The sequence below is a fragment of the Camelina sativa genome, chromosome 10 (assembly GCF_030686135.1).
Source record: "Camelina sativa cultivar CO46 ecotype springtype chromosome 10, ASM3068613v1".
NCBI lineage: Eukaryota > Viridiplantae > Streptophyta > Magnoliopsida > Brassicales > Brassicaceae > Camelina > Camelina sativa.
In genome coordinates this window covers 9,235,707-9,259,971 of record NC_141889.1, presented here as the reverse complement: position 1 = coordinate 9,259,971, position 24,265 = coordinate 9,235,707, and the positions used below count along the sequence as shown (strand labels likewise).

At 37.4% G+C, this 24,265-nt stretch overlaps 5 protein-coding genes across 5 annotated transcripts; 2 read left to right on the top strand and 3 right to left on the bottom strand.

Moving 5' to 3' along the window:
- Positions 1 to 457: 457 nt before the first annotated feature.
- Positions 458 to 10,013, bottom strand: LOC109124484 (tripeptidyl-peptidase 2). Its single transcript, XM_010435964.3, has 34 exons — positions 9,284 to 10,013; positions 9,015 to 9,093; positions 8,851 to 8,924; positions 8,611 to 8,720; positions 8,397 to 8,477; positions 8,206 to 8,292; positions 7,969 to 8,111; positions 7,717 to 7,867; positions 7,517 to 7,639; positions 7,208 to 7,291; positions 6,918 to 7,105; positions 6,661 to 6,835; positions 6,455 to 6,576; positions 6,302 to 6,381; positions 5,964 to 6,022; positions 5,521 to 5,675; positions 5,246 to 5,424; positions 5,026 to 5,138; positions 4,779 to 4,949; positions 4,145 to 4,273; positions 3,958 to 4,058; positions 3,749 to 3,866; positions 3,438 to 3,517; positions 3,161 to 3,227; positions 2,893 to 2,975; positions 2,746 to 2,797; positions 2,533 to 2,664; positions 2,279 to 2,350; positions 2,033 to 2,125; positions 1,807 to 1,902; positions 1,534 to 1,632; positions 1,318 to 1,410; positions 950 to 1,111; positions 458 to 853 (listed from the first exon to the last, which is right to left on the bottom strand). Exons 1-34 carry the CDS (start codon positions 9,720 to 9,722, stop codon positions 695 to 697), a joined length of 4,149 nt encoding a protein of 1,382 aa, XP_010434266.2. The 5' UTR covers positions 9,723 to 10,013; the 3' UTR covers positions 458 to 694.
- Positions 10,014 to 12,286: 2,273 nt separating this feature from the next.
- LOC104718254 (berberine bridge enzyme-like 22) lies at positions 12,287 to 14,162 on the top strand. The gene has a single exon (XM_010435963.2). It carries the CDS (start codon positions 12,424 to 12,426, stop codon positions 13,999 to 14,001), a length of 1,578 nt encoding a protein of 525 aa, XP_010434265.2. The 5' UTR covers positions 12,287 to 12,423; the 3' UTR covers positions 14,002 to 14,162.
- Positions 14,163 to 14,739: 577 nt separating this feature from the next.
- On the top strand, positions 14,740 to 17,135 carry LOC104718253 (berberine bridge enzyme-like 22). The gene is made up of 3 exons (XM_010435962.3): positions 14,740 to 15,086; positions 15,177 to 15,268; positions 15,496 to 17,135. The coding sequence occupies exons 1-3, from the start codon at positions 15,010 to 15,012 to the stop codon at positions 17,082 to 17,084; spliced, it is 1,758 nt and encodes a 585-aa protein (XP_010434264.1). The 5' UTR covers positions 14,740 to 15,009; the 3' UTR covers positions 17,085 to 17,135.
- A 102-nt stretch (positions 17,136 to 17,237) lies between these two features.
- Positions 17,238 to 19,726, bottom strand: LOC104718252 (dihydroceramide fatty acyl 2-hydroxylase FAH2). The gene is made up of 7 exons (XM_010435961.3): positions 19,302 to 19,726; positions 18,600 to 18,683; positions 18,337 to 18,429; positions 18,048 to 18,244; positions 17,848 to 17,953; positions 17,618 to 17,764; positions 17,238 to 17,521 (listed from the first exon to the last, which is right to left on the bottom strand). Exons 2-7 carry the CDS (start codon positions 18,648 to 18,650, stop codon positions 17,399 to 17,401), a joined length of 717 nt encoding a protein of 238 aa, XP_010434263.1. The 5' UTR covers positions 18,651 to 18,683; positions 19,302 to 19,726; the 3' UTR covers positions 17,238 to 17,398.
- Positions 19,727 to 22,193: 2,467 nt separating this feature from the next.
- Positions 22,194 to 24,165, bottom strand: LOC104718251 (uncharacterized). Its single transcript, XM_010435960.2, has one exon. The coding sequence runs from the start codon at positions 23,693 to 23,695 to the stop codon at positions 22,415 to 22,417; it is 1,281 nt and encodes a 426-aa protein (XP_010434262.1). The 5' UTR covers positions 23,696 to 24,165; the 3' UTR covers positions 22,194 to 22,414.
- Positions 24,166 to 24,265: the final 100 nt, after the last annotated feature.

Below are 24,265 nucleotides of genomic sequence, written 5' to 3'. Positions count from 1 at the left end.
AAAAGTAAAAGTAAGCTAACCAATTCAATAGTTGACGGGAAAAAAGAAATCGAAATTTTAATGAGAAGAAAGAACCTTAACAACACATACAGGATCAAAAAGTCTTCTATTATGGTGCCAGACTGGTCGATAGTGGAAATTTTGATAAACAAAAACATTATCTGAGTGTATTTGGTCGTCGTTACTTGCTTGTTTAATGGAGATCCTGTTTTATGCGACTCTTCTTACTACTTAATCATTCCTTAGAGATCGACATTAGTCACATATTATCTCTTAGCCAGCGCGAATACACATCTTAATACACGACTAGAAATTCGGTGGTAAAGGCACGGATAATATTAATTATCATAAGTTTGTTATACATGATGACATCATGCTATGAATACTTTATGTGAAGCGTGAACAAAAAGCTTGTTCATCTCTCGATCACTTTTATTGGAAGGAGCAAGATTCCACATTTACACATAGTAAATTGATCTATAATTTTATTGATTCACAACCGAAAAATTGTGAAATGTTTCACAATATAGACCAAGAACATACAGTTTATAAGGACTACAAAGTAAAACAGTAGTTTGGATTTCAGAAAAACAAGGAACTAAATGTTCTGGACAAGCTTTTTATTGGACACGTACTTAGCACACTACGTTCTGGACAAGCTTTTATTGAACAAGCACTTTAGCAACAACAACTACTAAAAGAGGGGTAAGCTTGTAGGGAAACGAACCTGCATCCATTGTTTCTCATATGTTACCAAATGGCTCCAACCTAGTTCCTCCAGCAGACCCAGTTTCATTTCGTAGAGTTTCTTATTCGCAATCTCGCTCTCGTTTTGGATCAACTCATCGAGTACCTGAAATCATTATCAGTCATGTGGATCAGTGATTTCAGATGAGCATCATCATTTGCAGTTTCTTGGTACGTATAAAGGATAGATTAACGTGTTTACCTTCAACGCAGTCCCGCGTCGTGAGAGCCGTTTCTCTCTTAGGACAGTGAGAGTACCGAATTTCGATGATTTCACGTCTACCCATTTTGTCAGTTCTTTAAAATTCTCCTCGAATTTATCCTTCGGGCTACTTTCTTCTTCTCCTTCATCTCCCTTCTCACCCTGCAGACAATTGAGCGGTGTCATTTCCACTACTAACAATTGTGTGATATTATATTCTCAACTATTTGTAGTTCTTCTAACGCTATACTCATCAACTATCACATGCATAATCAGTTAATCACCACTACTAACATGTTTCTCTCTTCTAGTCAGATAGACTAATTAACAGTTAACCAGGAGATAAGTAAGATAACTGGTTGTCTTACCTTCAAATTCTCAATTCTTGCCATGGCTAACCCTTTCTGGTATAGTGCCTCAGTCAGTTGATCACGTGTCATTTCCATTTTTTTCTTCAAAATCTAATTCAGAAATAGCACAGTAGGTGTTGTTATCAAACTCGTAAAGAAAGCAAGGAAATAGTTGAGAATACTCTAAAAAAAACAACTTTGTAAGAAAACGCAATGAATCAAATAATATCACACCTCTGCTTCCTCATCTTCTGGTTCACTTTTTTGTTGCAAGAATCTTGCTAACTCATCTTCGTCAACACTGCGTACTACTTCGTTTGCAGCTTCTATAATCTGCAAAAACAAAACGAAGGGATATTCAGCTTACATGTTTATTTCCCTGACCATCTTACAAACGCTTGAGAGTTTGTCAGAGGCTGCTCAGTGTTTTAAAGTTGATTATTCTGTTTAATGTATAATTAGAGAGAGTAGTGCACAATTTGTATAGTAACTCATTTGAAACTTTACCTCTTCGTGATGGCTGATTTTGTCCCCAGCATCAGACCGAGAGAGCAAACCTTCCAGGATCTTAGCTAGTAATGGAGTATAATTTGGGTATTCAGACTGCCAAGGAACATAATGCTCAAGTTAATCTAACCGTACTTCAGATTTGCATACCCTTTTCAAAACTTTCAAACTTAAAGTGGCACAAATCATTGCTTAAACGAAAAAGAAAAGCCTTTAGTTGGCAAACCTTGAGACAGGCACACAACTTTCTCCACTCTGAACGCTCTTCCTCGGTTTCTTGTTTCAGGCTCCCGAGAAATTTAATCTTTGTGTCACGAACCTGATTACAAAAGATAGTGGCTTCGTAAAACAGTTCCAAAAATAGTAAAGAAAACCCCTCAATATTGACCAACAGTACTTGATTCATTTACATATAGAATGACCCACAAAGCTGACTAAGAGCCAATGTGAAACATGCTTCTGCAAATTATACCTCTTGTTCCAAGCGTTCTGATACTGATTTAGAGCAATTTGAAGCAGAAGATGCCTTTTTATCTTCCTCAGGCTGTAGAATAAAGAAGTAAATAAATAAGTTAAATGATATGGAGTACAAGGAAACAACTAAATCAGGCTAAAGACAAAAATATTAAGCTCCTGTAGCCAGATTTTCTTGCATTACTGCGTCAAGTATCACAAGCCTATGTATGCTACCAGGCAAACAAGACCAAAAATGAGTTTTTTAGATACCTTATTTGGTGGAACCACATATGATATCGGATAAGATACAGGATTATCCTTTGGATTCTTCCCTTCTTTATCATCAAATGACAGTTTCCCATATGAGATTTCTCCCACCAACACAGATCCTTGGGGAGAGTTCTGCAGGCGAAATTAAAAGTGTACATTTGAGAAATATATGCATCAGAACAATTAACTATACTTGTCAACTATCTACTAAACCTTGGGTAGCTTGTCCTTTGTTGGTGGGCCCAGATAAAACGCTTCCTTCACCCTGCAGGGTGATAAATAAGGTGAGAAACACATCCAGAGAACAACCACCGCAGCAGCCACACAAGTTTAAACTGGTAAGTGAGCCAAAAAAAGTACCCTGGCATTAGAAGAGAGGACTTAAAGGCACCATTTCCTGTGACTGGACCATCTGGTTCAGAATGTAAGTTCAGCCGAACCTCCTGCACCACCAGCAAATTAGATGGAAAAAATCAACTCTTCATGAATTCTAAGGTTGCAAAAATGATATATATTGACATCAGAAAACACGCAAAACTCTTCATGATTTTTTTTTTTTTGTTAATCTGAAAAATCACATCTAGCTTTTCAAAATAAAGTATAACGTGACACAATTTTACAATCTTACCCCCACATTTCTTTCGATAAACAAAATGAGCTGCTTCAACTTTTCCAGCAGCTGCACATTTTCATGCCTGGTGAAAACAATTAGCTTTTAGAGTAGACGACTAAATACGTAAATATGCACTGTGAAACAACGTTGTCAACCATAAAAAATAAATAGTTTACAGGAACTTGTCAACCGAACATGTTGAGGAGATCAATTCAGCCTGTAGGTTAGTCTGTACAAACTATACTCTTCAAATTTTAAAACAAACTGCAACCATCAAAGATGAAGCACACACCTCAGATACAGCTGAAGTTTATATTCTCCCTTCGGAAGTTTAGAAGATTCAGGATAAACATCACCCGTTGCATATACACGCTGAAGTATGCAAGGACAGTGTGTTAAGGCAAGAAAAAACTATGATTTAAAGTAAAAAAAATAACCAAATTTGCTAGACACGAAAACAGAAAAGCGTTTTCATAGTACATAACCGAGCTCGGAATTCATAAACTTTGTTAATGTATCAGGTTTGTGGTTGACAATGCCAATGAGAATTACAAGCTTATCTATTCTTGTACCCATCCTATTAGGTGGCAGTTTGAAGAGTACCTTATTGGCATCAGAGATCATATAAAACTGGGACTCAAATTTTGTGTCATATATGCGATTGTTCAATAATGGTATATACGGTTTCACTTCAGCTGCATCTTCTAATTTGAACTTGTAGCTGCAGAAACAGAAGGATGAGAATTGCTCATTTGGAAATTGATAGAGAGATAGGTAAGCAACAAAAGCAAGATCGCAGAAGTAGAACCCACGTTAATGTCAATGCTAGTATTTGTTTGCCCGACAGTAGCCTATCACGGCTAGTTGATAAAGTCTTCAGTTGTGCATCAATTGGTTGATACGGAACTCGAATCTGCAGTTAAAAAAAAAAACTGTCCAGAAGCAATTCTACAAGAAATTAAATAAAAGGGGAAGATACCATCTTTAAATACACCGCACCTTGTTCAGAACAGCTATGGGAACGAGTTTTTCAGATGCCAACAGAGCTTCAGCTTCAACTTTTATTGGTGCTTCACTTCCATCAAGTAACAGTTCTTCTTTATCGACACCAATTCCATGAAATGCAATCTAAAGTACCACACATAACTTCCGTCAACTCATTTCTAACAAGTCACTATGTCCTCAATACAGTTGGTACTCGTGAGCGAACTGAACATAGAACTTTTCTCATAATATAGGTGTCACAGCATAAAGATTGACCTAAAACATTTTAACTATTTTTTACCTGTAATTCGTTTCCAAAACCATTCTTAAACGAGAATGCACAAACAGGAGTGATTATTGCTAAACCAGAGACCTAACATCCAACTGAAGTGAGGCTAAAAATTGGAAAGGGAACCAAATTGCAGAAAGAAATATGCAATGCATTAACGTGGGCCAAAAGATAAAGTAGTATGGCAAGGGAAGTCAGGAAACCAGTGGACAAAAATAATGGGACAACAGATCTAAAATAAAAAGTAGAGTTTTATCAAAATGGGATGACACAAAAGACAAAACAACACAAGCATTTGACATGACTTTTGCAACAGCCTTAACAGCATATATATTTACACACATAATTCTCAGTTCCTACCTCAAAGTCAACGATAGTCGGTTCACGACTCCCAAGGCCACTTGACCAGAATTGAGCTATAGCTAGTTCCATCGTTTGACCACTAAACACAGGAAACGTAAAGCTTTTAGCAGATGGAGATGCGAAAGTTGATGCGCTCTCCCACTTGATAGGCCTTCGCAATGGGCAAAGCTGCAAATTAAGTAAAGATTAGAACCAGCAGCATTAAAAAAACAAAAAAAAAGGATTATCCTTGATTGTGCCCTACCTGAAGTGTATCAATATAAAATCGTCGTGTAGTATCAAACCCCGAAGTTCGCATTGTAGCCTCAGCCCATGTTGCTCCATGTGGTACCTCGATAAATCTTCGTTCAATGTGGCCTACAGTGGGAATTATTGACAGTAAAATATCAAAGGTAAAAGATGGATGCCGTTTCAGAGGACTTATTTGTTATAAAGCACACATTACAAAGTCCACAAACGATAACCTGAGATGAAAGACATTTGTGGAAATGAAATAACTGGAGGTCGATTTGCCACAGTCTCTGGTATTATTATTGTTACTGGAATTCTGAAAAGAGGACCACGCTCTGGTGCTTTGCAATCAATCCCATAAACTTCAAAGTAATGCACACCATACCCAAGATTTGTGGGGTCCACAACAACGCTGAAAACAGATGATATAACTTTACTACAGAGATAACATGGCACGGAAAAGCAAAACGAACATAAGGAGCAAGATACAGGATTGGCAAAAACTAACTTGAAGCTACGTCCATTATGAGTGAGAAGGAGATAGTCAGGAACCCGTACAACTCCTTCATCCGTGGTGTGCAACTCAAGACATTCCTCAAAAGGGACAAGTTCCTTTAAATTACTTGCACCTTCATGGAACTTCGGATCAACTTGTACCGTCCACTGGAAAGTCAAAACTATACTTGTTTCATATACCAGACATGAGATATAAGAAAAGCTTGAAAGTAAAATATATTACGCATCTGGTAGGAGATAAAGTATGCCAAGCGAAATTCTGGCTCCATGATAGGGCAATCAAAGAACTTAATATTCTAGAAATGGACGAATATGGCATGTCGCATGAAGATAATGATTTTTTATATAGAATTTATGTTGGTATGCATTTGGGCAGATTACTATGCTATGCATACTCATGAGTGAACATATTCCAGATATATAAAAACAGCTCACCTCAGTAGACTGTCTGCAAGCAGTACCCTCCCGCAGGTAAATGCCCCGTGATGTTGGAACTGCGTTTACAGAGTTCATCATAAAAAAAAAGGTACATGTTTTATTGATAAAACTCAAAATCTTAGGAAACTTTCCCCAGGCAAAAGTAGGAAGCCCTTTAGGTCAATAGCTACACAGATGAGATGCAAATTCAAAATATATATTGGAAATCAACATCAGTTGTCCTGTTTATAATTAATTCTAATAAGAATGTGGGATACGTTTCAGCAAGCAAGTTTTTAATAAGATTCTAGCTTGAAAAATCTTAAAAATAAAGTTCAAATTCTTTGTTTACATACTTGTTTTTCCGGAGAGATTGACCTTTATCTGATAGTTTACGCATGGACAGTCCTGAAACTTTTTCAAGTATTCATATGCCCTGCAATAACAAAATAAATTAACTAACTATTTAAAATATGGTGTCATATTAATTATACAGTACAGAATCTTACTTATCGACTTGCATAAGCCCTTGTCCAGTAGTTAGTTTATCTTCAGGCAGATCACCTACAGGTGTAGATGTATTCTCTAGGGCCCTTCTCACAGTGTACGGGCTAACTGGGATGCCTTCAGCCTACAGAAGTATCAAAGAATGTCAGCAGCAGAATGAAAATAACGGGGAAAAAAACGTAGATACCAAAAATGTTGAAGAATAAACCTTCATAGCACTTAGAAGTAACGCAATTGCTCCACAGGCAGAAGGAGATGCCATTGATGTTCCATTCATGAGCATGCGTCTTTGAAGCGTCCATGTAGGAACAGGAGCAACAGCCCCACCAGGTGCACTTATGCAGACACCAAGATCCCCATCAGATGTTGGCCCCCGGCTTGACCTACAATATAGCAATAAATATCTAATTGCCATCTACAACTAGCTATAGAATGAATCAAAAGAAAGGAAAACAGTGAAAATACCAAGTGTATTCAAGCCCCTCGCTGGGAGGTTCCACTACTGAATGGGCACCAGCTGCCATTGCAGGAGAAACATATGCACCAACACCAATGATACTGGAAGTTGTTCCACCCGGTGCACCGACTGTTGTCAAAGCTGGACCACTGTTGCCAGCACTACTAACAAATATTAGGCGTCTCTTGTTCACGGCCTACAAAAAACACAGCAGAATGACAATAAATGCAAGATAAAAGTCACAAAACACAAGCTGATAAATGCTGCACAGATAAAGATAGAAGGGTTTGAATGATACTTCAGTAACAAGATCAACAAAGCGCCCATATTCTGGAAGTAATGCTGGCTCTCCATAGCTCATGTTGACAAGATCGCATTTATGCTGTAACATTTATACAAGTCAGCATATAAAAAAGAAATGCTGAAAGTATTGACTTATGTCAATGCAAACCTCACATATAATAATCCACACAGATGAAATACTTCCTGATGTTACAAAGTCAATTAAGAGAAATACGACTTGTTTTGTTCAAACTTGAAAGGATGTAATATTAAGAAGTTACGATTGTAATAATGGTGAATTATTTTCAGCTAAATGAATTACTACCTCCAGGGCAGCTATCAATGCCCGTGACAAACCAGTTCCGGTCTCCATTGAACCTAACCGCGAGTCTCCAATTTTGCAAGATATTATTTGTGCACCAGGTGCTACACCATTTAACAAATGCTCCTAACATAAACATAGAAAAGGAATTAATTGGTTGCAACAAATTATCAATATATAAACTGATATAGATGTGTTGGCACCTCAGGGTGGTGTGCAGTAGCTATTCCAGCAACATGGGTGCCATGAGGAGAACTATCAGTTACAATGCTTAGGACCTTTCCCTCATCATACACGTTAGCAACAAAGGAGCATGCATCTAGTCGGCTAAACACGCCATACTTCCGCTCAATTCTGTAGTACATATAAGATTGATAAGAACCTGAACAAAACATGATCCCAAACAATAAAAACCTGAACTTTGATAAGAAACAGATCTTTAGAGGAAGACTTGCCGATAGTTTGTTAGAGGGGAGAAGTCTGCTAGTTTCCCGCAATCTGGATCCTCTTCCAGACTCTGCGTATCAAGTGCAACCCTCCATACTTCTCCATCATGCCACACAACAGCATCAATAACAGGCCCTTTGTCTTCATATTTCTACAGAAAAACAATTGATTTACAGCAAAGATTCAAGAAAACAGCGAACAAGTATGCAGAAATAGAACTACCAAAGGGCAGTCTCTAAACTTACATCAGCTTGTTTTTTCAGAAAATCAACTTTGCTTTGGAGGTCTTCACGGGTCTTCTTCAATTTCGTATCTTCCACCTTGCTGTGCTTCTGCAGGAGAAAAATGACAAATGAGGTGATGATAGAATTTAATTAGCACCGCACTAACTCAACATCCATGATACAGGAAACCAGATCCAGTATCTTTGTAGCACCTGATCAAAATCATACAGATTCTTTAAAGCCTTTGCAATTTCTTCCTGATTCTTTTCATCCCAGTTTTTCCTTCTCTCTTTCTATGTAACGAGAACACAGAGAGAGTTATTAGACAACTGAAATTGCAGACCGGCTTTGTATAATTTGTTAAAGATTTAAGGAGTAGGTGAATAAAAATCCAACAGCCGCAAAAATCACAACTCTAATCGCTACCTTGACACGAGAAGTTAAGTCATCTGTAAATAGCTGGTAAACCAACTTGCAACCTACGCGCCACTCTCCTGTGGGGTTTTTCCATGAAGAATTGACAACCAAAGGTACCCCTGTGACCATTTTGTTTAAACAGAAGAAATAAGCAACGTATAATATAGCTACAAAATTGACGAACCATAATGAGCAAGTAAACTATTATGCAGATATCACAAATATCTCTCTCTAGATCAAATCACCGACCTGATGCTCCACGAATATGACCATCTTCATCGGCTTTCACCACTGTGGATGTATCTATATCCCCACTTCCAGTGCTGAACAATAAAAAAATGGATACCATCAGTTCAGTCACTTCAACAATTAAAGAACACCGGTAGCAAAATTCAAGTAAACCACAAATATACCAGTCAATGACGTCGAGAACCTTAGGTTTCCCATCAGAAGTTACATGCAAGCCAGCAGCAGAAGGATCAAAACCAGAATCTGGAAAAAAACAAAACAAAATTCCATTTGTTCAATTCCTCAATCAGAATTTATACTCGGAGAGCTACAACGCAATCTTAAGAACCAATCAATCGCTATAGTAACATAAGGCTCATGTATATATAATCTCCATAAACAAAACCAGACGCTTTTAACGAATGAAGAAAACGAAAGGAAGAAGTAGTAGTACCAAAGATAGCGATAACGACGCCACGACCGTCGAACTCAGGATGAGCTTCAACGAAGCGATCCGCACGGATTTCTTTCTTAGGCATGAGAGAAGCAAGGAAAGTAGACTCGTTCAGCTTGAAATTAGCGACAGAAGCATTCTCAGCTCCACCACCACCACCGATACCACCTCCTCCGCCACAACCGACGCGAGAAGCCGTGAGATTCTCAGAAGAATAACAAGGCATCGCCGAGGAACCACTCCTTCTTAATCGGATTCCGCGAGAACGAGAGCAGCTTCTTCTTCCGAAGGATTTAAGTCTTCGATGAAGAAGAAACGGTGAAGAAGAAGAGGAAATGATGAAATCAAGAGGACGAGAGAGTGAAGAAGAAGACGAAGCCCAATAAGAATGACACGACGGGCCGTGAACCTGCAGCACCTGCAGACTCAGATCCATCATCGGGATGTGTGTTTGTTTTTTAAAGTTAATAGGGGTATTTTGGTCAATTAACAGGTGAGTCGTTGGCTGGCTGCTGCTACACCGGATCGTGCGTGGTAACTCGTCGTGTGAGAGGAGAGGTCTTTGTTTTTTTTAATTTTGGGGATAGTGTCAATGGAGTTTGGTGGTGGGTGGGTGGCTGATTCTAACTGGTGGCTTGGCTTTGTTCTATCTAGATAACGTGACTATATTTGGATTTAGTACAGAGTTTTTAAATTGTACATAAACCAATTCAATAATATCTAGTTAATTGCTACTTGGGGTTTTAGCTCGCTAGTTTATGAGATTGTTCTCCATGGTTGCCGTCTTTTAGCTTAACTGAAAATAAAATTTATCATCAGTATATGACCTAGTTTCACACTTCAGACTGATTCCGTCTGAGGTTGTTAATTAATTTTCGTAGTTATCGATTTGACTTTCTTTCTATGTGGATTATACCAGTAATTACCGTAACTAATTAGACAAAACTAGGATATTGTATACACGTTTTCATTTAAGATTTACTAGTATTTTCTTCAGCGCCGATGAAAGGCATGTGCAACAAATGCATTTGCACTGGGACTATACCAAAAATAATTAAAAAAAAAAAAATTATATGTGTAAGGCCTATTTTTCAAAAATTGAACAGGGACTATAAATTTTTTTGCAATTTTTACACCCGCCCTGATTTTCTTAATAGGATGAGAAATGGATAAAAATTTGTTTTAGTTATTGCATGTGGGGATTATATATGAAGAACCCCAGAAAAGGGGGAGATCTTGGTTATTAGCAACATTTTAATGCAAGTTGAAGAAATATATATTACTACAATATAATTGTGTTTTGGTCTCTCCCAAAAACAATCATTGTTGCTTTGAAAACCATATGAAATTATGAATATTGCTCCTAGGTATGCATGCATGAAGTTGTAATGGGATCGTTTCGAACACAGCTGGAACGTTAATTAGCTGAGATCATTGACGTTGAAGCAGTTTGTATGATCATCATCACATCACCGATTACGTAGTCTTCGATCGATATATATAAGTTTTATCATTTTTTCATAAGAAAAGAAAAACGAAAAACCCGAGTAAATGAAAAATCATAATAAAGATATCGTACATTTTATATAATCTTAATTTAGACTAATTATTCTCATTACTTTGTTTTTGTTATGATATCCAAATAGTTTACGAATCTACGGATTAGATGTCTGTGGTTGTGAGAGAAGTACAACGACGAATCTTATTTGTAAACACTAAAATAAATCATTCAATGCATCCACAAAACACACAAAGACTTCCAGAAACTAAGAACGTTGACACACGTTTTGCGCTATGCCGGCCGTAGAGTGGAGAGAGTTGACATCAAAGCCCTGACGACGTTAACGCTTCATTTTTCTTTTGTTCTTTCATAACTTATTTATATTCTCCTAAGTGAGATACTAAAAATAAAAAAATAGTATAAAGAAAGACGTGATTATTTTAATTACTTTGAATTTCAAGAGTATCCGGACGTTTACTTTTTCGTTTTCATATTAGCAGCTTGCATGTATTCTATTTTGCTCCAGCTAATAAATTTGTAACGCTTACAAGTTTTAAACAAGGGAAAACTATATATAGGTCTTTTTAAAACTAAAACTGTGGAATTTTTACACCGTTTGTGTAGGTTTTTAAGCTTTAGGTTTGATTGATAATCTAGAAGACATATATAATGCATCGTTATCCAAATCTATCACCCAACAAAAAAGCTTGTAAATTACTCCTTTTTTTGTTTTTGTAATTTAGCTATAATATAAGACTGTTGGCACAAAAATTAGATATTAATCATTTTTTATTCCGTACCAAATCCTAATATAATTTTGTTTTATAACGTTTTCTTTATATTACTCTAAATAATACGGACAAAATACAAAGTTAAATGTTTTTTTTTTTTGTTAAAGAATACAAAGTTAAATGTTACACAAACTATAATACATCTACGGACCTAGGGTAGATGATCTACCTAATTTACGAAACACTTTTTTCTGAAACATCTATCATTAGTAGCTAGGAGTAAACTGCGTTCTAATTCGTTGAAGTTAAAACTTAGAAGTCATTTTATTAAATTTTTGTGGAATAATATCTAGCCTAGCTACACCATGACTCTCTTGACAAACCACCAATCTAAGCTCTCTAAATATGACAAATTACTTAAAATGGATATTACCGTAGAAGGAAATACCTCTATTCTTTTCATAAATTGTTTTATTGTTATTTTTGTAACAATGGGAGTAATGGAGATCTACATCTTACAATGAGCCGAATTATTTTCCATCAAGTAATAATTATCTCCACGTTTGGAAATTGCAATATTTGTTAAAACGCGTATATACGGTGATCATTGTTACACATCAACTACGCAAATGGTCTTCTTTTGACTCGAGACGTTAGCGTCTTTGTTTTAGCAACTCTTCAAATTAATCGTATTATATTTTATACAGTGACGTTGAAATTTAATATTATGGTCAAATAAATAACGCCAAAACTGAAAATCTATATAGCCTGCTCATTTATTCATCTCTGCAACTCATTCAGTTTCTCAAACATATCTCAGAAACTTTCCTAAACCAGAAAAAAAAAACATCAAGAACGTCGTTACTTCTTCCTTGTCTGAGACTTCAAACACAAGAAAAAAGAAAAACATGAGAGAGCTTGCTTTGTCTATGTTTCTTCTCTTCTTTGTTTTTAATTGTGTCAGTTCAGTTCCGACAAAAGAACAGTTTCAAAGTTGCTTGGCGACAAATAAAATCTTCAAACTCCCTAGAAACCTCACTAATCACACACCAGATTCCCAAATATTCACCGACTTTTCCGAATCGTCATCTCCAAATTCAAGTTTCCTCAACTTGAATTTCACCAGCCTGAAGCCAATTCTGACCTTGAAACCTAAATCCGAATCCGAAATCAAAAGATCGATTCTATGCAGCAAGAAACTTGGCGTGCAAGTTAGAACCATGAGTGGTGGTCATGACTACGAAGGTCTGTCTTATCTCTCACTATCACCTTTCATAATTGTCGACCTCGTCAACCTCAGATCGATCAATATCAACCTCACAGACGAAACCGCTTGGGTCCAGTCCGGGGCAACACTCGGAGAACTCTATTACAAAATTGCCAAAACCAGCAAGGTCCATGCCTTTTCCGCAGGGATATGTCCGAGTGTTGGTGTTGGTGGGCATATTAGCGGCGGAGGATTCGGCACATTAATGAGAAAACACGGTTTAGCGTCTGATAACGTTGTGGACGCGCGTGTGATGGACGTAAATGGGATAACCCGCGACCGGAGAATGATGGGAGAGGATTTGTTCTGGGCGCTTAGAGGCGGTGGAGCCGCGAGTTTTGGCGTTGTCTTGTCATGGAAGGTTAAGCTTGCTAGGGTTCCTGAAAAGGTAACTTGTTTCATAAGTCAACATACGATGGGACCTAACATGAACAAGATTGTTCATAGATGGCAATCCATAGGATCAGAGGTAGACGAAGATTTATTCATGAGAGTCATAATAGACAACGGTCAAGAAGGGAATCAAAGGATAGTGAAATCTACATTTCAAACCCTATTTCTTGGTGGAATCGATAGACTGATTCCTCTGCTGAACCAGAAGTTTCCGGAACTCGGCTTACGATCTCAAGACTGCAAGGAAATGAGCTGGATCGAATCAATAATGTTCTTCAACTGGAGATCAGGACAGCCGTTAGAGATCTTGCTCAACCGAGAGCTACGATTCGAAGATCAGTATTTCAAAGCAAAGTCAGATTTTGTTCAAACCCCAGTTCCTGAACACGTTTTCGAAGAAGTGACCAAGAGGTTTCTCGAGAAAGAAACTCCATTGATGATCTTGGAACCTTTGGGTGGAAAGATCAACCAGGTTTCAGAAACAGCGTCTCCATATCCACACAGGAGAGGGAACCTGTATAACGTACAGTACATGGTGAAATGGAAAGTGAATGAAGTCGAGGAGATGAACAAACATGTTAGGTGGATGAGATCGCTACACGATTACATGACTCCTTACGTTTCAAAATCCCCGAGAGGAGCTTATTTGAATTACAGAGATCTTGATTTAGGCACGACCAAAGGGATCAACACGACATTTGAAGATGCAAGGAAATGGGGTGAGGCGTATTTCAAAGGTAATTTCAAGAGATTAGGGTTGGTTAAAGGGAAGATTGATCCAACAAATTTCTTCAGGAACGAACAGAGTATTCCTCCTCTGTTTTGATTTTTCTCAACATACAAAACCGTATTTTGAAGATTTCATTTCATGTGTTCTTTTGTTATAGATAGTGTTACTTTCTGCTACAAGTCTAAAAGTGAATGTATTTTTTCAAGTAGATATGTACACAATACAGAATTGAATAAAATAAACCGATTTGATTTCAATTTTTCGATGAATTAAAAGTAACGAAAACCAGAAAGGAGTAATTCTTATTCTTTTTAAACCCTTTAACTTAATATAGAACTTGCTAAAACACCAATTTCTAAATGATATTAAACCAATAAAACTAGTAAAATTAAAAACTGAAAACCAGTTTAGGCACCACTAAATATGTTCAAAAGTATATACACTACTCTATACAGTAGCTGTTAAACAGTCATTGAATTCACCTGATGAAAGCAGTCTATTTAGTGCTTTGTTTTAGTTCTGTATATTTATTTTTAAATTGTACGTTTAAGAGATCATACACATATATAATTATTTTTTGAAATGTGAAATTAATTTGATGATCATACATATATTTTGTGGATGAGTTTGAGCTGTTATGTATATGTAGGGTTATGCACTTATGCTTTTGATTTTACAACTTATTTTCGAATTTAGATACTTCACCATATGTAAATAGAACTTGCTTTGAACACTTAAAGCATATACCATGTTACATCTTTATGTATATACAGTATAGTCTAGTTACTCTTTATGTAACTAAACACTAAAAAATGTCTTTTCCTTTACCACTAGTCCACTACAACTACTTTCTTAATTTTTAGGTTTATGATTTAGCTGATTCTTTTTCTGTCTGAGATAAAAAATTAAATTTTCTCCCAAAATTGGATAGAAAAATAATTGTTTTTGTTCGAGAGGAGGGAAAAAACAAAAAACAAATATTTTAAAAAGACTGGCGTCGGCTGGCTTTGCTTTTTCTCTTTCTCTTACCCTCTCTGCTTATCTTTTGGTTCTGCAACAAACTTTGGTTTGACTTCTATACAGAAGAGAGCACAACAAAACCTCATGTCTGGTTTGTATAATAACTCCTCTTACTTCTCTCCTGCTTCTCCTCAGATTAGAAGCACTCCTGAGATCGACAGGTATGTCCAAATATCTTGATTTTTCCAAACACTATTTTATTGGTTTTATGCGATGGAAACCGATCTGTGTTCTGTTTCTTGTTCGAATAGCTCTCAGTACTTGACGGAGCTTCTCGTCGAACATCAAAAGCTTATACCTTTTATGCAAGTCCTGCCAATATGTAGCCGTCTGTTGAATCAAGGTTCCTCTTTTCATTTTGATTCTGATTCTGATTCAGATCTAAAGTTTTATCAGCTAAATTATCTTACAAAATGTTACAATTTAGTAAATTCAAGAGAGTGAGATCAAGTTCATTGATTTGATTTCTTCAATTTGTCTGACTGAATCCAGCACTACCTTACTTAAGTACTAGGCTTAGTGTATATTTGTCTTGTGTTGTGGTGCTTATAAAGCTATGTTGATTGACAGAGATATTCAGGGTATCTGGAATGATGTCTAACCAAGGATTTGGTGATTTTGATAATTTTACAAACTATTCTCCTCCGACAAGAGAACAGTTCCAAAGTTGCTTGTCGACAGATCACTGTGATTCAACTTTCCAAAACCCTATAAATCTTACCACTCACACTCCAGATTCCCGAATCTACACCGAATCTTCATCTCCAAATTCAAGTCTCATCAACTTGAACTTCACAAGCCTGAAGCCTATTCTGATCGTTAAACCAAAATCTGAATCCGAAATCAAAAACTCAATTCTATGCAGCAGGAAACTTGGAGTGCAAGTAAGAACCCTGAGTGGTGGTCATGACTACGAAGGTCTATCTTACCTCTCACAATCACCTTTCATAATCATCGACCTCGTTAACCTCAGATCGATCAAGATCAACCTTACAGACGAAACCGCTTGGATCGAATCCGGGGCAACACTCGGCGAACTCTATTACGAGATCGCCAAAACCAGCAACATCCATGCCTTTTCCGCAGGAGTATGTCCAAGTGTTGGAGTTGGTGGGCATATTAGCGGCGGAGGATTCGGTACAATAATGAGGAAACACGGTTTAGCGTCTGATAACGTTGTAGACGCGCGTCTGATGGATGTGAACGGGAGAATTCTTGACCGGAAAACAATGGGAGAGGATTTGTTTTGGGCGCTTAGAGGCGGTGGAGCCGCGAGTTTTGGCGTTGTCTTGTCATGGAAGGTTAAGCTTGCTAGGGTTCCTGAAAAGGTAACTTGTTTCATAAGTCAGCATACTATGGGACCTAGCATGAACAAGCTTGTTCATAGATGGCAATCAATTGGATCAGAGCTAGACGAAGATCTATTCATCAGAGTCATAATTGACAACAGTCAAGAGGGGAATCAAAGGACAGTGAAAACTACGTTTCAAACTCTGTTTCTTGGTGGAATCGATAGACTGATTCCTCTGATGAACCAGAAGTTTCCGGAACTCGGCTTACGATCTCAAGACTGCAAGGAAATGAGCTGGATCGAATCCATAATGTTCTTCAACTGGACATTAGGAAAGCCGTTAGAAATCATGCTCAACAGAGACCTACGATTCGAAGATCAGTATTTCAAAGCAAAGTCAGATTTTGTTCAAACCCCAGTTCCTGAAGAAGTTTTCGAAGAAGTAACGAAGAGGTTCCTCCAGAAAGAAACTCCATTGATGATCTTAGAGCCTTTGGGTGGGGAGATCAACCAGGTTTCAGAAACTGAGTCTCCATATCCACACAGGAGAGGGAATCTGTATAATATACAGTACATGGTGAAATGGAAAGTGAATGAAGTCGAGGAGATGAACAAACATGTTAGGTGGATGAGATCACTACACGATTACATGACTCCCTACGTTTCAAAATCCCCTAGAGGAGCTTACTTGAATTACAGAGATCTTGATTTAGGCACGACCAAAGGGATCAACACGAGTTTTGAAGATGCAAGGAAATGGGGTGAGACCTATTTCAAAGGTAACTTCAAGAGATTGGGGTTGGTTAAAGGGACGATTGATCCCACAAATTTCTTCAGGAACGAACAAAGTATTCCTCCTCTGTTCTGATTTCTCAGCACAAAACCATAATTCAAAGATTTCATTTTATGTTTTCTTTTATGATAGTGTAGCTTTCTGCTACAAGGTGTTGAGTGTACCCAAGATTGGTCGAAACTAAAAGACCAAATACTGAATGATATTAAACCAATAGACTAGTAAAAATTAAACTGAAAACCAGTTTAGGCACCACTAAATATGTTCAAATATGGTCAAATAGATCGTATACAGTAGTAGTTAAACAGTCATTGAATCACCTGATGAATCAGAATACACAATATCAGTGAGTTTTTCGACACTCTGAAAATGGCAAACAGAAATCCGATTTAGCTCTTCTTCCCTGCAGCGGCTTTTGTACCAGGAAGTGTTCCAAAGACTTTGTCCCAGAGAGATGAAGTGATTCCATATCCTTTGTCCTGAATCCTAAAGTGATGATTCAGGTGGTATTTCTGTAAAACGTATACTAAACCTCATCAGAAAGAAATTCAGAGGAATAAGTTTGAATGCTACCAAGGCGGGAGATGTTTAGAGATGGGTTTTCTTACCTTAAGATGTTTAAAGGTTGGTTCTTTAGGTTGACCATGGTGTAGATAGTAATGAGTAATATCATACATCACATAGCCAAACAATATGCCTCCGAGCATAGCAGGAGCTGTAGCAGGAGTAGCTACGAGATGGAGAAGCTTCCACAGCTAACAATGGGAAAAGAAGAACATCGATAATAGTTTATTAGAATGAATAAACAAAATTCTAGATTTGGATCAAGCATACTTACTGGAACCAAGAGAATAGCTGTTGCAGTAGGAGGGAAAACAAGACGAAGGCCATCTTGTGGGTGCTTGTGATGGCATCCATGAAGAAGATAGTGTGCGGTGTTTGCCCTACAGGGGGAAAAAGGTTTTATAATGAAACAAAATCAGCTTCGTGATGGAACTCTGGATATTTTTTTTGCATAATCATGGATATTGAACTAACCAGTAACTCTTGGTTTGGATGTGGAAAAGGAAACGATGAAGAGTGTACTCGAGCAGTGTCCACGTGAGTACGCCTAAGGCAACTATTAAACCGATCTGGGGAAATGTAAGTCCCTTCCTCGCCGATATTGAAAGAACGTAGCAAACAACTGGAAGCCAAATTGTTGGGATTGCCCACCAAACCGTGCGAGTCAAGAACTGCTCAAATTCCCCAAAAAAAGGATTTAGTCTCAGAACAAAGAAGACAACATATAAGAAGATAAATCTTAATAAGGCAGAGTTGTTGTTACCTCCCAAAAATCACTTTGGAAAAAACGAGGACCTTCGACACATACAATAGGTTGATGAATCCATTCCTGATACTCTTCACCAAGATGACCAACCTGACAAGGATATAAGTTTCTTTTTTTATATTAGTAAAAATTGATGCCTGACATATATCAAAGAATCTACCAAACAGCTATGAAGATGTGACAGAGAATTCGCCATAATGTTACTTTCTCTTGTCAATCTAATATGATAACAAAAAAAAAGAAGTGATAGAGCGGATCACCTGAAAGACAAGTGGCTTATTCAAATCGACTGTAAAACGTTCTGCAACCATCTTTGCCCACTATATGAGACTGATTGCTTGCTTCTGCAAGAAGAAGAGCCACAAGTTAATATCGTAAATGCGTATATCTAATCTACAATTGAGTCAATTAACGATTGACAAAAAGAAAACTAAGTTGTGACGCCTAAAAACCAGGTGCATTGCCTCATACAAACTGAAAATTTCAACCTCAGACAAAAATTCTCAGAGACTTTATTATGAGAATCAAAAAGACTGCATTTGGAATCTGAGGATTTGGTTAAGCTTTGAGAACACAAACAAAGAAGAATCACATCAAGGGGTCAATGATCCAACACAATAAAGGTCATGTAAATTGAAAGATTTCACATCGTTACCTAAAGACAGAGCCAATAAATAAAGAGAAGAGAACCTCGACAATGTAAATAAAGGTTGAAACTTTCAGAAGGATTTAATATCAGATTTCATCGGCGATCACAAAGAGAATCATCAAACCCAACGAGAGCTAAAGAAACCTTAAGACGGAGAAAAAAAAAACAAACATTCTTCGAAATTGACGAACAACATCCCGAACTTTTCGCAAGAAATTAAAAAAAGAATAAAGAGATTATGGAAAAAAAAAGAGAAGAAATCGGAAGAAAAAAGATGAGAATCCGAAGAAGAGATCTGAGGTTTTTGTTTTACCTTAACGAGGAAGAAGAAGAAAGAACAAGCCTCTCTCTCTCTCTCTCAATCTCGGCGTAAGAGACTCGCTAACTCTTCTCCAATTGAAGGGAAACAACAAAACAAAACACTCTGTCACCAGACGGGGTGGGATTTTGCTTCGCTTGAATCCTCCTCCTGATAATGTTCGGCCCACGTTTCTCTCTTTTTTTTTTTATCTTTTTTTTTTTGTGTATAAAAATTAATATTTATTTGCTATTTTGGAGAAGAAAAAAGTTGAAAATTTAGAGTTTTTTGGAAGAAATAAAAAATAGTATTTTCTAAATCTTTTCTGTTTCTAGAAAGAAAAAAAAAACCCATTTACATAGAACAAATATAAATAATTTTGCTACTTATTACAGAAAATGTTTTTAAATTGTGGAAAACAAATTACAATTTATTTTCTTATTTTCTTAAAAGCATCCTCAGCGCAAATAACATTATGATTTTGGAAATGGAAAATAAAACAAAAGTTGTCTGGCTAGCCAACATTGATCATAGGGTTGGTCGGCCCCTTGATAATATGATGTTTCATGAACTTATCTCTTGTCACTTGTGACCAATTTTAGGGAAAGCTTTTTTCTTCTCTATGGACTATGGACTATATGGACTATGGACTATGGACTATGAGTCTATGCACTACTACTATGAGTCTATTGAGCCTATGGGCTATAAGAACGGGTTTTTTTGCTCAATAGCTACTTTTCTTAGCCACTTTACTACATTTGTTGGGAACTAGTAAATCAACAACCCAAACTAGCTAGCAAGTCACTGTACAGTATATAAAAATTAATAGACATGGCCAAATTCAAACCTTAATGGTAGGCATGATATAGGAGTGAGGCTTTCCACTATATAAATAATAGTATACATCATGCAGTTTTATATAAGTTTCATTTAGGTTTAGATATTAATTAATGCAATTCCTTCACATACAACAGTATTTTATTATCACCCCTCTACTTTTTTTGTAACAAAAAATATATTGATAAGTTTGTTTTCAACAAAACAAGTAGGATACAAACGCCCAAAAGAGAGAAACTAAAGCCGGCGGACGACATAATGTCCCCGGAGTCAACAGCCGAAGGAAGAAGAGATTTCTCCGGAAACTAAACCCCATACAAGGGGAGCGATATAAACTAGAAATAAAACTCAGAACTTTTAAACTCAAATCGAAAGAGCACATAACCTTACACCAAGAACAAAAGCAAAACAACTTTTAACCAAAGCGAGATAGATACCAAAAAAGTAAAGCGACATCTTCTTTACAAGAAACTAGTGAATGAGATTTATCAAAGATGCCCCATGCCAAACAAATGATAACATCTACCTCCTCTTATTATAATGAGAGTCAATCTCTCCCAACGAAGACCTCAAAACCCGACAAGCAAGACCCATAATTGGAGAACAACTGCGCTTGACTTTCGGAAAGACAAAGGCTCTTCTGTTAGTTTTTTGGAAGGCTTCTTATCTAGGCGTTCATTGGCGTTGATAAGAAGTCTAACCCCACGATTCACACCATTCTCAAAGGCAATAACGACAACACGAGCCGGTTAACACCCACAATGACCCACCACAACCAACACTAAGAAGAGAGACCACCTGCAACTAAGGAAACTATACCCAAATTCAGAACAATCTGCCTTTCTCTTGGAAAGGGAACGAGCCTAAAAGGAACCGTTGGCTAATTCAAAGGGATAAGGAGAGCGGAAAGACAAAGGCTGGACTGACTAGAGCCCAAATCCAACCTCCATCGGCGGCATATAAGCGCTTGCAAACACCAGAGCGGGAACCAGATCTAGATCGGGGAGCTAAATGGCGATATGTCTTGACTTACACCGAAGATCCAACAGATCCATCCTCTACACGAGAACCACCCAAACAAAATTCTGGCCACTCGACCACTTCCACATAATCTCAGAACCACTAATTGAAATAGCTCTACGGAACCCCAATCGAAAGCAAAAAGAACTGTAAACCAAAGGCAAAGCTAAAGAGAGACTAAGGTACCCTCTCACGGCAGTGGCAAGGAGCGCCGCTATCGGAGATGAAGAGGCTGTTGACGGCTAGGGCGAACTCGTTTGTCGGAAGAGAAAAAAAGGCTTTTACCTTCGTGAATCTAACAATTATTATCACCCCTCTAATTTAACAAAAAAGGACTTTGTTTTTTCCTTCTTTCTTCCTAACAGTCCACAACAAAGATATTTGTCACAGATACGATTCCCCCCATGGTATATGCAGTCTTCTTAATAACAAGGTCCAAATTTCTTGTTTTATTATAAATATATCATGTTGGAGTATAGTTTACTAGAAGATCTTCTTTCTCATTTTCTTTAATTCCCAAGAAAATAGCATTTGGAATCCGGATACATAAAAGAGAAATGTGATGCCTCTCATTTGAACTAGCTAAAAATCGATACTTCTAATGTTTCAACATCCACTTTTAAAAAAAGTTTCTTCTTTTAGAAAGATTGAATCCAGTTTTAAAAAGTTGATTCAGCAATTTTAAAGCCGCACGATTGTTATTCGCAAAGGACATAACGGAGGACAATACGATTACACCATATCAAATTCAAGATTATCAAAAAAAAAAAAAAAAAAAAAAAATTAAAGATTATCTTGAACGTATCAAATGTTGTAAAACACGCACGACTTAGTAAATAAGGTCATGTCATCATGTGTCTCCGTCAATATCGCCACTTAAATTATTGCAAAAAGTTAGTGCTTTTTTTGGCCGACACAAACGTTATTGCTCTGCCTTTCATTACTAACAGTGACCATTTTTTCTTAAATTTATATACTTTTAATCAGTTTTTTTTTGTTTTGTTGTTTTTTCGTTTTCTTGTAAACAGTAAACACCAACATCTTTGACTCTTTGACCATCATAATAACAATTATATTCTCTGTTAAACAAGTTACAAAACAAAAATAATAAAATTTACAGTTTCATAAGCAAACCAATTGCATAGCTTCGAACTGCCAACCACCCCAAAAACAAAAACACTCCCCTTCACCGTAAGGCCCACCACCACTGCCACGGACACACAAACAAAAAAACAAAACCCAATGGCTTGGAATCTTTCTGCTTCTCTGTTTCAGAGACTGGTTCGTGATTTGCAGCAGAAAACTCTGAGGATCAGACACGAAGATAGTGTCAGACCAATAGCAAAGACTTTCCCAATTAACAATCCAACAAGAACAATCACTATCAGACCAATCACTTTCGTTAGATCCCCTCCTTTTGACCCAATCTCTTCTCCTTCTTCTTCTTCTAACAATGGCGGATTCGAACTTACATCATCTCTTTCCGAGCTTTCACTCTCGAGTCTCTCATCTGAATACAAGCTAGACACTTCTGTCATAGACCCTTCTTCTTCAATCTCAACTTCAACTTCTCCTTCTCCTTCTGCTGCTTCTTCTTTTTCTTTCATCTTCATCTTCTTCTTCTTCTTATAACTCCTTAACTTCTTTGGCACGATCTTCTTCACAATCTTTGATTTAAGCTTCGCGCTTTTACTCTTCTCATTCTTAAACACCACATCTCTTATCGTCTGCACTTCCTTCTTCTCCTCCACCTCCTCCTCAGCCACAGGTTTCGTCTTCTCCAACATCGACGAATTCGAATCCGATTGAGGAACAACAACTCTAATCTCCTCCTCTCTAGGTTCTTCGACTATTTCAAACGAGACCTTGCTTCTTCTGTCATGCGTCGATGTCGTTACTTCTTCTTCTTCTTCTATCTTCTCTTTGTGTCGCTTCCCTATGAGCTTCTCGATCAACGAATCTATCCGAACCTGCGCGTCGGGGCAGATGTTCAAAAGCGTAAAGACACGCGCCACCGCGAGTTCGAGGAAGAGGAGGGCAGAAGCAGAGAGAGTAATCCCCACGGCTAGCTTTGTCGTGCTCAACGCGAGCACAGCCACCATAAAAACCTTAAACACAACCACCATCAAAACACAACATCCTCCGCCGCGAGTACATCCGTTTCCTCCACCGTCACGTCTATTCTCCGGGACAAAACTCTCATCCTCGATCTTACTCACAACAAGAGGAGGATCCTCTGTAACCAAAGCAGGATCAAGCTTGAGAGGAAGAGACATACGTCTCTGCAAAGACAGAGAAGGAGGCAGAGGATGAGGATGAGGAGGAGACGAAACACGCCGTCGTGTAGGAGCCGGAGTCTTGTTGTTATTATTATTAACACGTTTAGAAGACTGTTTTTTGAGACGATCGCGGTTCTTGACGAAGAGATCGATTAAAGAAGTAGGGAAACCAGTTTCAACAACGAGAGATCCACCATGTTTTGGAGATTGTTGTAGGTCTGTTACGAATCTTGAGATCCGACTCGATTTAGATTTCTTCCAAGGTAAAGGCATGTCTCTGCCTCAAGAAACAACAAAAAAAACTTTTTTTTTTTTTGTTATAATGAGAGAGAATCAGCTCAAGGAAGAACCCAGAAGAAAGGGTTTGTCGAAGAGATAAAGAAGAAGATCTGGTTGGAAGATCAATACCATTAATTTGACATTTTTAGAGAGAGAGAGAGAGAAATATAATGTAATAAATGGAGAGAAGATAGATAGATAGAGAGCTCTTTCTTCTTCGTCTTCCTTGTTTGCGCAGAAAGTGAAAGGCCTCCAAAGAGAGAGATATGATGAGGAAACCGCTTAAAAGACATTTACAGGACGACGCGTGCCTTAACCAATTTATTTTTTCCTTTTTTTTTTTCTTTTTTATTCAAAAAAAAATTGTTATCTTTTCCATTTTTGTAATATTTGTACAACTGTACTAGGGAGATCTTGCAGATTCAACACTTTCTACTTAACCAAATTAATAAAAACCAATCGAACCAAAATATCAATAATTTGTTGAAAACCGAAACCAATGAAAGTAATTTAAATCGAAAGAAAGATGGACTGATAATTTATATATTCGAGATCTTACATTTA

Excerpts from the sequence above, each read along its gene's own strand:
- LOC104718254 (XM_010435963.2), top strand. The coding sequence starts at position 12,424 with ATGAGAGAGCTTGCTTTGTCTATGTTTCTTCTCTTCTTTGTTTTTAAT.
- LOC109124484 (XM_010435964.3), bottom strand. The coding sequence starts at position 9,722 with ATGATGGATCTGAGTCTGCAGGTGCTGCAGGTTCACGGCCCGTCGTGT. Across the intron at positions 7,292-7,516 it reads CATTGATAGCTGCCCTGGAG|CATAAATGCGATCTTGTCAA; the intron begins GTAGTAATTCAT and ends TAAATGTTACAG. Across the intron at positions 1,112-1,317 it reads CAAGAATTGAGAATTTGAAG|GGTGAGAAGGGAGATGAAGG; the intron begins GTAAGACAACCA and ends AATTGTCTGCAG.
- LOC104718253 (XM_010435962.3), top strand. The coding sequence starts at position 15,010 with ATGTCTGGTTTGTATAATAACTCCTCTTACTTCTCTCCTGCTTCTCCT. Across the intron at positions 15,087-15,176 it reads AGCACTCCTGAGATCGACAG|CTCTCAGTACTTGACGGAGC; the intron begins GTATGTCCAAAT and ends TTGTTCGAATAG. Across the intron at positions 15,269-15,495 it reads TAGCCGTCTGTTGAATCAAG|AGATATTCAGGGTATCTGGA; the intron begins GTTCCTCTTTTC and ends GTTGATTGACAG.
- LOC104718251 (XM_010435960.2), bottom strand. The coding sequence starts at position 23,695 with ATGCCTTTACCTTGGAAGAAATCTAAATCGAGTCGGATCTCAAGATTC.
- LOC104718252 (XM_010435961.3), bottom strand. The coding sequence starts at position 18,650 with ATGGTTGCAGAACGTTTTACAGTCGATTTGAATAAGCCACTTGTCTTT. Across the intron at positions 18,245-18,336 it reads TCCAAAGTGATTTTTGGGAG|TTCTTGACTCGCACGGTTTG; the intron begins GTAACAACAACT and ends GAATTTGAGCAG. Across the intron at positions 17,765-17,847 it reads CAGCTATTCTCTTGGTTCCA|CTGTGGAAGCTTCTCCATCT; the intron begins GTAAGTATGCTT and ends TCCCATTGTTAG.